This window comes from Stenella coeruleoalba, assembly GCF_951394435.1.
Source record: "Stenella coeruleoalba genome assembly, chromosome: 11".
In the NCBI taxonomy this organism is placed as follows: Eukaryota; Metazoa; Chordata; class Mammalia; order Artiodactyla; family Delphinidae; genus Stenella; species Stenella coeruleoalba.
This window is the reverse complement of record NC_137157.1, coordinates 74,161,335-74,174,918: the sequence shown is the minus strand read 5'-3', so window position 1 is coordinate 74,174,918 and position 13,584 is coordinate 74,161,335. Positions and strand designations below refer to the sequence as shown.

At 34.9% G+C, this 13,584-nt stretch overlaps 1 protein-coding gene across 1 annotated transcript in view; it reads right to left on the bottom strand.

The window, feature by feature from the left end:
* The window catches only part of LOC307193751 (copine-8), a 195,098-nt gene that overhangs the window by 75,089 nt on the left and 106,425 nt on the right, over positions 1-13,584 (bottom strand). Inside the window, exon 6 of the mRNA XM_079936161.1 lies at positions 6,057-6,132. Coding sequence (XP_079792287.1) covers positions 6,057-6,132 — 76 coding nt within the window. The remainder of the gene's footprint in view (positions 1-6,056; positions 6,133-13,584) is intronic.

Here is a 13,584-nt window from a genome sequence, read left to right as displayed (position 1 = left end):
GATTTCCTCTTTGACCCATTGGTTTTTTAGTAGCATGTTGTTTAGTCTCCATGGAATCATTTTTTTCCTCATTTCTTTTCTTGTGGTTGATTTCTAGCTTCATGCTGTTGTAGTCAGAGAAGATGTTTGAAATAATTTGTATACTCTTAAATTTGTTGAGGTTAGCTTTGTGCCCTAATATGTGGTCAATCCTAGAAAATGTTTGATATGCCCTTGAAAAGAATGTGTATTCTGTTTTTTTTTTGGATGTAATATCCTGAAAATATCAATTAAGTCTAACTGTTCTATTGTATAATTTAGGATCTCTGTTGCCTTATTGATTTTCTGTCTAGAAGATCTGCCCATTGATGTGACTGGGGTACTAAAGTCTCCTACTGTTAATGTATTCCCATCAATTTCTCCCTTTATGTCTGTTAGTATTTATTTTATGTATTTGGGTGTTTCTATATTAGGTGCATATATGTTGATGAGTGTGAAATCCTCTCATGTATTGATCTTTTCTTCATTATATCGTGTCCTTTATCACCTTTGCTTTAAAGTCTATTTTGTCTGATATGAGTATTGCAACACCCTCTTTCTTTTCATTTCCGTTTGCATGAAATATCTTTTCCACCCCCTCGCTGCTTTCAATCTATGTATATCCTTTGCCCTAAGGGGGGGTTTCTTTCTCTTGCAGGCAGCATATTGTAATCTCTTGTTTTTTATCCAGGCTGCCACTCTATGCCTTTTGATTGGAGCATTCTGTCCCTTGACATTTAAGGTAATTATTGATACATATGTATTTATTGCCACATAAGACCTTGTTTTCCAGTTGATTCTTTATTTCTTCTTTGTTCCTTTCTTTTTGCTTTTCTTTTGTCGTTGGATCATTTCCTTTTATTTTATGCTTGCTTTCTCTTCTTTTTGGTTTTTGTGAATCTCTTGTATGTTTTTGATTTGTGGTTGCCCTGTTTTTCAAGTACATTATCCTCTTCCTATATCTGCTTGCTTTAGACTGATAGTCATATAGATGGAAACACATTCTAAACAACACCAAGAATCTGCATTTTCTTACTCTCCTTCCCCACATTTTATGATTTTGATGTCCTTTTTTACATCTTCATGTTTATCCTTTTGCTGTTCCTTGTGTTTATCATCACTTTCACAAATAGGTTTTTTTTAAAAATCTTTTTGATCTGTGTACTGGCTAATTTAAGTGATTTACTTTCAAATTATGATTTCCTCTTTCCTATATCTTCTTGCTCTTTTTCTGTTTAGAGAAAATATTTCAATATTTCTTCTAGGATAGGTTTAGTATTGCTGTATTCTTTTAGTTTTTCCTTGTCTGAGAAATTCTTTATTTCTCCTCCTATTCTAAATGATAATCTTGCTGGGTAGAATATTCTAGGTTGCAGATTTTTCCCTTTCAAGATGTTGAATATATTTTGCCACTCCCTTCTAGCCTGCAGTGTTTCTGTAGAGAAATCAGCTGACAGCCTTATGGGGGTTCCCTTGTAAAAAACTCTTTGTTTTTCTTTTGATCCTTTAGAATCCTCTCTTTGTCTTTAACTTCTGTCATTTTTATTACAATATGTCTTGATGTAGGTCTGTTTGGATTCATCTTGTTTGGGACTCTCTGTGCTTCCTGTAACTGGATATATGCTTCCTTCTTTAAGTTTGGGAAGTTTTCAGCCATGATTTCTTCAAATACATTTTCAATCCCCTTTTCTCGTTCTTCTCCTTCTGGAATCCCTATTATGCATAGATTGGCACATTTTATATTATTCCATTGGTCTCTTATATTGCTTTCTTTTTTTTTTTTGCATTTGACATTCTATCTGCTGCTCTGATTGGGTAATTTCCATTATTCTATCTTCCAGATTACTTATTCTTTCTTCTGCATTATTCATTCTGCTACTCACTGCCTTTAGCTCAGCTTTCATCTCAGCAAATTAATTTTCTAAATTTTCTTGGCTCCTCCTTATAGTTTCTAGTCCTTTTTACAGTAATCTGCATTTCTGTCCATAGCCTTTCTTAATTGCTTCAGTATTTTCATTATCTCCTTTTTGAACTTGGTGTCTATTAGACTGAAGAGATCTGTTTCATTGTTTGTTCCTTCAGGGGAATTCTCTTGGGTTTTTAATGGAAGTGGTTCCTCTGCTTCTTCATTTTGCTTATATTTCTCTTTCTCTGTGAGTTTAGGGGAAACAGCTATCTACTGTAGTATTGGAGGGCTATTTATATACAGGAGCCTCCCTGCATAGCTTGTATGGGTTTAATATTTTTTTGTCATGAGGGCTGTTCTTGGTTTGGATGATTGCCATCTCTTTCCTCAGTGTGTGCTGGCTATTTTCCCCTTGATAAGGGGTGTGCAGGCACGTGGCTCATGTAGGCTCCCAGGAAGGTGGAGGCAGAGGTTGGCTCTGGGTTGTGGGACCCTTGGCAGCCATGGTGGGTCATGAACCTTCCCAGGGAATCTGGGGCAGCTGTTGGTGCCCAGTCACAGGACCCTCTCTGGTGGTGGCGGGCTGTGCATGCTCCCAGGAAAGCAGGAGCTGTGGTTGGCTCCCCGTCACAGGACCCTTGGCAGTATTCTGCACCTGCCTCTGGAGTCCGAGATGGCAGTGGCGGCTTGTACCTACCTCTGGAGCTCATATAGATGATGCCCTGCCACCTGATAGTGTGTGTGGAGAAAGAAGCTCCTATGGTGGGCCCACCCCTCTCCTCGCATGCCTCCCAACAATAGCACCCTCCCTCTCTGGTGGGCCCAGGCCTCCTCTCACACCACACTCTACCCCCCTCAGGCTGTCTTCATGCAGCCAACCCCAGTCCTCTCCCCCGGGTCTGACCATCAAAGCCCAAGCCTCAGCACACAGCCCCCATCTGCACCAGCAATGAGTGTCTCAGGTTGAGGAGTGCTGGGTGGGTGGCACTGACCATGTGCGCAGGTCTCTCTGCGCTTTGCCCTCTGTAAACCAGTTGCTGTGCTCTCCTCAGAGGCTCCAAAGCTCCCTCTCTGTCCTTACTGATCTCCTTGCCAGTAAGGGGACTTCCCAGTGTGTGGAAAACTTTACCCTTTCACAGCTCCTTCCCAGGAGCACAGGTCCTGTCCTGATTCCTTTCTCTCTCTCTCTTTTTTTTTTCCTCTTTTTTCTTTTGCCTTATCCAGAGATTTTTCTTGCCTTTTTGGAAGTCTGAGGTCTTCTGCCAGAATTCAGTAGATGTTCTATGAGAATTGCTCCACATGTAGATGTATTTTTGATGTAATTTGTGAGAGAAGGTAAGCTCCATGTCCTACTCCTCCACCTTCTTAATCTGATCTCAAGTAGGAGGTTTTTAAAAGCTCAGGCATATTGCTGGGGATCTAGAAGACCAAATGTTTGTGCAGGACTGTATGCATGGCCAGGGAAGACCTTGAGGAAGCCCTAATCCTTCAACTCTGACTGACTTTGAGTCTCTGTTTAAACAGCAAGTGAAAGCCAAGGCAGAATTTTATACTTGGAGCATATAAGAAGTGCACCAACATACACAAATCTCTGTCAAATCATGTGTTGACCACTAGCTAACAAGGCACAGACTGAAATGACCCACTCAGCAAAGAAAACAGACTTTACATAATTACTCCAGGAAAGTAACTAAACAAACAAACAGCAACAATAACAAATCCCGGAAAAGCAGGGGATCTGATCTCCAGTGTTACTATATTATATTTTTTAAAACTTTCCAACATTCAACAACAACCAAAAATACAGGACATGCATAGAAACAAGAAAGTATGGCCCATACAGAGGAAAAAAAGCAATCAATAGAAACTGCCCCTGGGAACTTGTAGATATGGGATTTATTTAATAAATTCTTCAAATCAGCTACTATAAATATGTTTAAAAAACTAAAGAAGCTATATATAAAGAAATAAAGTATGAAACAATGTCTCACCAAATAGAAAAATCAATAAGTAGGCCAAAATTATAAAAAATAGAAATTCTCAACTTAAAAAGCACAGTAACAAATGAAAAATTCGCTAGAGGAGCTAAATAGAACATTTGAGCTGGCAGAAGAAATAATGAGTGATATTGAAGATGGGTCAGTTGAGATTTTCTAGTTTAAGAAAGAAAAAGAAAAAAATATGAACTTGTGAGATATGATCAAGCACAACATTATATATATATATACATATATATATATACACGGAGTACCAAAAGGAGAAGGGAGAGTGAAAGGGGCAGAAAGAATATTTGAAGGAGCAATTGTTGAAAATTTCCATGGTTGCCTCAACAAAACTGAATCCCTTACATGTGTGCAGAAAATGAAGTTTCCAGTGTATTGGACCAAGAGCTAGCTGTCCATCGAAATTCTAAAACTACTTAGACAAAACACATAATGTTCCTCCAGATTTTCTTCAGACTGATCTCTTCTATTGATAATATGAATAATAAGAACACATTTTTATTTGAAGTTATGGCACAAATATTCATGCAGGTATTTAATAAGGAATAATTGTTACTAAGCTTCTTTGTCATAGCATCAGATGCGACATCAATCTCATTAAGCAAGCTTTGTTGGATAAGAGAGATCCAAAGAGAAGAAGACATTTTAAAGCTAAGGAAACTCAAAATAATTGATCTTTGGAGCATTATGTGACTGGCAGTAAATGAATTCTAAGTACAAGGAGGACTAGTATGCATGTGTTGTTTCTCCTCAGCCTTGAGGGTTTGGAGAAAAAAACAGGCATCCATATAAGTACAACCTGTCTTATATTACTTCTACTGTCTATTTAGAGCCTTAATATTCTGTCCCCGAAAGACCCAGATAGAAAAATTGATCCATTACTTCAACTTTGTCTTTGCCTGGGTAGCTTTCTTGGGATAAGTTTGCTGCACCCCACTCTAGATATCTCATAGTCAACTAGGTATATATAGCACCTATCAGATAATCTAAATGCATTTTACGTGTTTGTCTCTCCCATTAGACAGTGAAATTTTCATTCATTGCTGCATCCTTGGGGCCTAATATAGAGTGTGGAATATAGAATTCATGTCATAAATATTTTATTCATAAACTAATAAATGAATGAATGCATGGAATACAACTGCTTTAGCCTAGTAAGAAGGTGATAGGAGAAGGAGATTCCTCCACTCTTAACTTAAAGGAGGTCAATTTTAGTGTCAAATAGTGTCAATCTGGCAGGAAAGAGTTATCATTATTGACTAAGTACTGAGATATTCTCCTTTGCTAATGATGTATATTAAATTTAAAAAATCACAGAGGGAACTTCCTGTTGGTCCAGTGGTTAAGAGTTCACCTTCCAATGCAAGGGGTGCGGGTTTGATCCCTGGTTGGGGAGCTATGATCCTACATGCCTCAGGGCCAAAAAACCAAAACATAAAACAGAAGCAATATTGTAACAAATTCAATAAAGATTTTAAAAATGGTCCGCATCAAAAAAGTCTTTAAAAAAAGTCACAGAGAATGTACAGATAACAAACCTCAAGGATTAACAGTGCTAGAACATACTTTATGCTCAACACATACCTGGTAGTTAACTGGCAAGACAGGTTTAAGGCAGAAATAACTAGTGTGTTTGCTTTAATAACTTGGATTTCTTTAATGACTGAATTTAATGACTGAATCATACTTTCTCATTTCCTTCAGTTTTCATCTAAATAACAGGTAAGATGTTCAAACATACTAAGCAAAAAAACGACTTGTTAACACCATGCCGACACAGAAAATTTTTCTATTTTTATTAAAAAAGGATTGAGGAAGAGCTTAGGAAGGCAAAACATAAAGGCTGAAGCTCAAGGGAGAATAAACTTGTATCTATATTGAATGTTTTTAAAATAAGAAAAGGTTTCATAGGCAAGAATTTTTAAATCACTCAAAGTAGATTTGAAAGACCGCGTGATTTGAAGAGAAATACTATTGTTTAATCTCAAAAACCAATCTGCTCAATAAGTTTAAAGATTCTTACACATATTGGTAACCTTTGGCAATTATCTTTTGTAAAAACCTATACTTTAAAAGAATACATATACTTATTCCAGAGAAAAATAATAATAAAATAAAATTCCTCTTACCTCATATATATTGAACTGTGATTGCCCTCTAGAAAGTTCCCTATAGCTTGTTGTAAATTCTCCAATGAAATCATGACTAAAATTAAGGGGGAAAATATACATAGTATTAGTTTTCATACATTTGTTAATTATGTTTTAAAAATATAGTTTAATCATGAAAAATGCTTGATATTATTATGAACATAACAACGTGATAATTTAAAACACACTGATACATAATTTCATTGTTCTTTAATTGTTATGCATACCCAAAATTACATTTTGTTAGTATTCAAAAAATATTTAATTTATCCCACCAATGCTAATATTTCAAATAGGTATATTAGGTTTAATAACTCATATCTCAAAAGCATTAAATCATCTATGCTACCCAAATGATTAACCATTAATTAGGATGAAAGTTTAAGACACTCAAAAATTTATTATTATCCATATCAATAATCACAAATATAATATACAAAATCTTCAAACTTTTCTATGACCAGGATGTAATAGGACACTAGTTTTAAAAGGGACATTATTATTATTATTATTATTTATTTATTTTGCGGTACGCGGGCCTCTCACTGTTGTGGCCTCTCCCGCTGCGGAGCACAGACTCCAGACGCGCAGGCCCAGTGGCCATGGCTCACGGGCCCAGCCGCTCCGCGGTACGCGGGATCCTCGCGGACCGGGGCATGAACCCGTGTCCCCTGCATCGGCAGGCGGACTCTCAACCGCTGTGCCACCAGGGAAGCCCCAGAGGGACACTATTTTTAAACATCAACATAGAGAATATTCACCAAGCCTTATACTAATAATTTTAAAGTACATTGTTAATACAAAACATGGTTATTCTAAACTTCTTTACCTTAAAGCAATCATCACTGCCTTCTCAGAAAGCAGAACTTCTACAGGTGCCTTCTCAGTTTAGGTGTGGAAGGGTAAGGATTGAGAAAGCATATGTTAGTTCTCAATATAAAATCCTTACCAATGTGATTACTGAGGCTGGCTTATGCAACTGTAAAACAGATCTTATGCATTCACCAGTTTAGAAGGGAGGTGTATTCTACTAATCTGCACTAATTTAATGGTCAACACTAGGTTGAACACACACTGCTGAGAAATAAACATAAAATGCTGGTATTTGGTGCAGTGGTGAAATGTAATGCATCAGAGGAAGAAGATAAAGACTGTAGGAGCTGAAGTAGTATAACAAACATAGGGGGTGTTGTCACTGCTATTTGTATCATAAGAGTTTAAGCTTGGCCCATTTGCTTGCAAATGTGAGGTGTTTATTACCATAAAAATGGATATCTTCCCCAAACTCCAGGCAGGTTTATGTTTAACTGTGATTCACTAAAATCCATAAACCTTCCATAGACCTGATGACCAGTAACAAGCAACAAGCAAATTGTGGCTAGCCAACCAAACTACTGATTGCTAAAGCTGGGATTTCAAAGGAAAACTTGCTGCCATTAATTTAAGTAGCATTTTTGTCATAAAAACATATATATTTTTTAATTAAGATAAAACTCAGATATCCAGCCTCCCAGTTCTCCCTTATCTTAAAGATCTTTTACATTTATGACAATAGTCTATACAAGGCATTCCTCTTTACACCAGTAGCACCTTGACCTTTTTTAGATTTAACTTTCAAAAGCAGATCTACACACATGAAAATGATAAAAGGAAAGACCATTGAAGACTGTAACCAAACATATTTGCATTTTTGCATTTGTGAATCCAAACCTCCAGTATTCACTCTTTCAATTTACACAGGGAAAATTACAAAACAGTACTTTCGTGCTACATATTTCTTATAAATAAAATAATTCTCTTTGACTTTTAGAAGTGCAAGCTTATAACTGTGATATCTTTCACAGAAATCTTAAAAATTCTGAGTTATGGAAATTCTGCTTAGAACCTATCCTCTTCCATTGCTATGTGTGTTTTACATAACTTAAGTAATAGTCACTGAGAAAATGTTCTATTAAAGCATTTTAAACACACTTTGATATTGGTAAGTGTGGACAAGCCTTGTATAACCAGAGCTCACCACACTTGTGGTAGGAACCTGATATTGAAGCCTTAGAAAATGGCTGGATCATTTACTCCCTCATGGTAGTTTTCTGACTGTGTAAATTCTACCCCTGTTTGGTTCATTGTTTAAATTCAATGTTTAGGCCTCCTGCCACTCAATACTAATCAAGAACTTGGGTGAGAGAAGCAATAGTTACTGGTTTCCATTACTCAGTTGAGATTAATTATGCAATTACTCAATCACATCTCAAGAACATGTAATACATCCATCTGGATAAAGCCTGTCCAACAGAGTGGCAAATCTGGACCCAAGTGCAATGGTCAGGTTTCCTCAACTGCACACTGACATGCCATGCTGAAGTCATGGTGAAACTTTCTAAGAAGCAGTTTTTGAACATTTAGATCTGTTTTGTTCTTGTTAAGTTTGTTACCCTGCAGAGTTGAGTGATTAACAAAGGGGTACAATTCTCTTTGTTCTCAGTGCTAGGAATCTGTGCTGCTCACTTGTGTTTCCTATTCTGAAAAGACCCTGTTTATCATGAAACAAGATTTTTGCCTCTGAAGTTGGTTGTTAAAAGAGCTTAAGCCAAATTTGTGGCACATCTCTAGCACGATATGTTTTCATGATGTGCTAGGAATCCTCAGCAACCTTTTCAGATATCTTACTCTTATTTTCCCTTTGCTTCAATTTCCTCACACAGTTTAGTTCACTATGTCTTATTATAAGCTTCCTTGGATCTTTTCAGAATAAGACAGAACGTAAAGAATGAATTAAATACTTGTTCCCCTTCTGAATCTTGTTAAAGATGATTATTTTGCATAAAACACTTAATTTGCATGTCATACAAATGCAATGCCATCCTTGTGCTGTAGAGGAGAAAATGTATTGAGTCACAAATTACATTTCATGCTCCAAGACAAGATTTCTGTGACATACAGAAAACACATCATTGCATCTATTCAGATACAGAGAAATGGATGATCAAGAATTGATGATTTGTCAAAAGGTCATAAACATAAGTGGCAACAGCAATGAAATAGCCAAGCCTAGACATAAGGTGCTTTGTCTCAAGAATACATCTGAAGAATCTGGGTGGATAAGTGAATAATTCTCAGGTCAATTTTGTCATAGATCTCTTGAAATGCATGGGAATTTTTAGTTTCCTTTGTCAACTACCGTTCTTCAAATGCTATATATTAAATCATAGATAAGTACTTTAAAGTAAGTATTGAAGGTGGTTTTCACTGATTTATTCTTATAATTATCTTTTTCCCTATCATCAACCATTACTAGATTCTTCTGAGATTAAAAGTAATTTAATATTTTTATCTGTTCACAACTGTCAATACTGTAATGTTGAAACAATTCTCACTATACAGAGAAATATGATGAAAAGTACTTTGATAATAAATTACAATCAACAATTTCCTTGAGATTCAATAATAGTGCTTTGCTATTTCCTGTTACTTTAATTGTAACTAAAATAATTATTCTATGTTATAAGTCTCAATCTCTCTGACTGCACTTACAAAATAAAGTTTACTGCAGGGTGGTTGATCTGATTTGTGTCCACTTACATCTCTAATTTTTTTCCAAAAATTTTTTATAATTGATATATGTTACTTAAAATCTGATGAAATAAACCAATATTGAGAGCAAACTGATTAATATTACAGGTAGTAACTTGGCTCTAAAATGCCTTGTTTGAGTAAAGTGATTAAATTTTTGAATAAAATCTGAATATTATAATCATTTCTATGCTCTATTAATAGTGGAAAATGGGTATTATGTATATTCATATTTATATCTGAAACATGTAGGACAGTCCCTATTTAACAAAGTGTCCATCTTCCCCTACTTTTGGTATCTTGTTTCACTTATCTTTTACTCTACTGCTTCGCTATTATCTCCTCTAAGAAATCTTTCCTGCCTTATGCTCTTCCTCTTTGTTTAAAAAAAACCCCCAATTCTCTCTATCATCATACTTCCTATATTGTATAACAGCTGTTGTTTATATATCTCCCCTCTTAGCTTTTATAGCATACTTGAAGTTAAGAAAGATGATGATTTCATCTCAGTATTCTCAGCATCTACTTCAGTGCCTGGTAACCAATGGGAATTTTTGAATGTTGCAAATATACTCAAGTTAATATCATGGTCATGCTGTAATCTTACCTTGCCAGTAATATTAACAATTTTGCCTCTCATGAATTTTATTTAGTCCAAAAGAATGGCACAAGTGCAAAACATATTAGCCATTGCTACTCTATTTCTTTGAAACAACTCTGAGGGTTATGTTGATAACTGTTATTTTCCCATAGAAATGCACCCACATAATCACACAAAAGACATAGAAAAAAGAGACGAGAATATTGCCTTTGCTTGGTGTTTCCAATGATCTTCCTGAAGATCAACCTGCTTTGGGCAGAATAGATGATGCTTATTTTCCTCTCAGTCATTAAACTAATTTTTGCACATAGGCACAAATGACAAATACATACTGAATCCATCTCATCCCTCTCTCTCTCATCATGTTGTCTTGAGTAAATCAGTCACTTTGGGGTCTTTATGTCTTCACCTAAAAATTGGAGGCAATGTCTATTTACTGTTTTGAAAATAATCCTAGATAATTCATTTGAATTCTTTCTGTGAAAGGTGTTTGATTCCTTATAAAAGACATTACTAAAATATGTTTTTCTGATTAGTAAGTAATATGACTCTAGACACTTATATGAATAGTTTTAAAGAAGCTTTAATCGAAATAACCCTTTGAAGATGTAACAGGCTTATGAATTGATATTTGGGAGTTACACATATACCTGTGGCTTGTACTGGTCTTATGTAAGAATGCTTAATTCATTAAGCATACCTCTCTTTTGGAGTGTGACATATTTCAGGTGTGCACTAAAGAATGTCTCAAATGAGGACTTGTAAACAAACTGTATATTAAAGATAATTTCTCTAATTGGGATACTGAAAAGATTTCAGCATAAAAATTGGCAGGATCTTTCCTATTTGAAACCAAGCTATTAATTCCATAATTACAAGTAAAATGTACCATGGGACTTGTGATTTCCCATGATCACCACAAAAAGTCTTTATAAGTCCAGATAACAATAGCATATCAGCTGTTCCTGATTTTGCTTTTTTTTTTTTTTTTTTTTTTGCTTTCCTTCTAGTCAAAGCTTTTGACTTTGAACCAACTTTTCAGCATTTAGGAATTTTTTATTAATGAGATGACACTAGCCTTCACTGATTCTTAAAATTTCAACAAAATCAAGTCTTTTTTTTCTTGTAACTTCCTCAAATCCAGACAGAGAATTTAGTTTCCTTTAAAAAGTCAGAAATATGTCTTTAACTATTCCTCAGTTATGATTTGGTCTATACTTAAATCTACAGAACTATCATGATTCTTAATTAATTGCCCCAGTAAACACAGATTATCAGCACATTCTGACAAAAGTAATTTTTTTCTTTGTAATGTCTTCGTTTGTTTTTACTGATAGGAATTATTATATATAAGATATATATGAATGTATTCAACATAGAAGTTTTCATTTATCTCATTTTGTTGAAATTTTAAGTAATTTCAGAAGGTTTACATTTTCTTTGCTCCTTCTGTAGATTACAACAACACTTCTGAGCCTCCAAGAAGGAAACAGATATCACCCTCAAACATTATCAATTCCCAGGAAAAAAAGGCTAATTTTATCAGTCTTATTAACACCTGCTCCTTGATCCACTTCTAATACAGGCAGAAATTTTAAAAGATATAAATACCATATATATATATAAAATAAGTCTTCATTTCCTTTTGGGTGTAAATATATATAAAATTTTATATAATCATATATAATGTTACATCTACATAATCATACATTTTAGTAAGTTTATATTTCACCTATTATTACTTAATATTTTGCTTATTAACTTTATTTTCACTTATTTTTTTATCTACACAAAGAGTTAGACAAACCACATTTTCTAAGATAAAGACAATATTTTTAATGTGGTTTAGATATAGCAAATGGTATATGCCATAATAAAGGAACTGTTCTTTATGATGATTTATCAGATTGAAACCAAAATTGTATGCCTAAATACTCCAATTTTTTAAAAAATACATGCTATATACTTATTTTTAAAGTGTATTTTATATTATATACATTACTTTCAATGTTAGATTATTTAAACTGCATGTGTATCTATACTGCAAATTTTAACTATAAAGTCTAACTTTTGAAAGAGAATTACCTTCAATTTTTTTCTATTGCCTCTAATAAGCTTAATGCACCAAAATATTGTCAAGCAAAAACTCCTCATTCAAATTCAAATTTGCCTAATCAAATAAAAAGTGTGTCATATCTAAAGCCAAAAATTCTTAATGTAAAATAACTTTTACCTAGCAACAGTTTCACAAATGCAATTTAATTCATTATAAGGCAGGATGGAGTTTCTTTAGCTCTACAGGACCTTTGGATATTTTTCTACGATTATATGAATTAGGAAGTTAATTGAGATAACATCTGAAGTAAAAATCTCCAATTTTATGGAGTTTTATTTTTAATTTTATTTATATATTTATTTTAAAATATATTATTTATTTATTTATTTTTGGTTGGGTTGGGTCTGTTGCTGTGTGCAGGCTTTCTCTAGTTGCAGCGAGTGGAGGCTACTCTTCATTGCAGTGCGCGGGCTTCTCATTGCGGTGGCTTCTCTTGCTGCGGAGCATGGGCTCTAGGTGCGTGGTCTTCAGTAGGTGCACCACGCAGGCTCAGTAGTTATGGTGCACACAGGCTTAGTTGCTCTGCAGCATGTGAGATCTTCCCAGACCAGGGCTCGAACCCATGTCACCTGCATTGGCAGGCAGATTCTTTACCACTGTGCCACCAGGGAAGTCCCCAATTTTGTGGATTTTTAAATACTTATGTTATGCATGTCACATACTTTTCTCTGTAATTTCAAAGTGATTGAATTCTAATCTTTAGCTTGAGCGTTAATCTCTGGAAAGAAATGTCTGTGTGATTCAGTATCCCGTTTCTAAAATATACACTATCAGTTAGTGAATGTTATTTTTTTCAGACTAATGAGAATTAATAAAAATAATCAGTATTACTATAATAAGCAAAGCAAAACAAAACAAAACAAATGAAACAGAAGCAGTATTAACATAAAATAATAATAAATTTGATGTTGGCCAAAGGATCAAAGTTTAAAAAAATGGGATTCCATGCTTTTGTAGCTTCTTAGTCTTTCTTTGTCATTGGTTTATGCCCAAATAAATGCAATTCAAAGTAATCACTTTCTCTCCAGCATATTAATACAGTAAGTCCCCTACATATGAACCTTCAAGTTGCAAACTTTCAAAGATGCAAACGTGCATGAAATTGAAGCTTGCCCTCCACCTCCTATTGCAGAAGATCCCTCAGCTCTATCATCTCCCAACTCCTCTCCCTCCTCCACTCAATAACTCTTCTTGCCTATTCACTTGATGCCAGCCCCTGT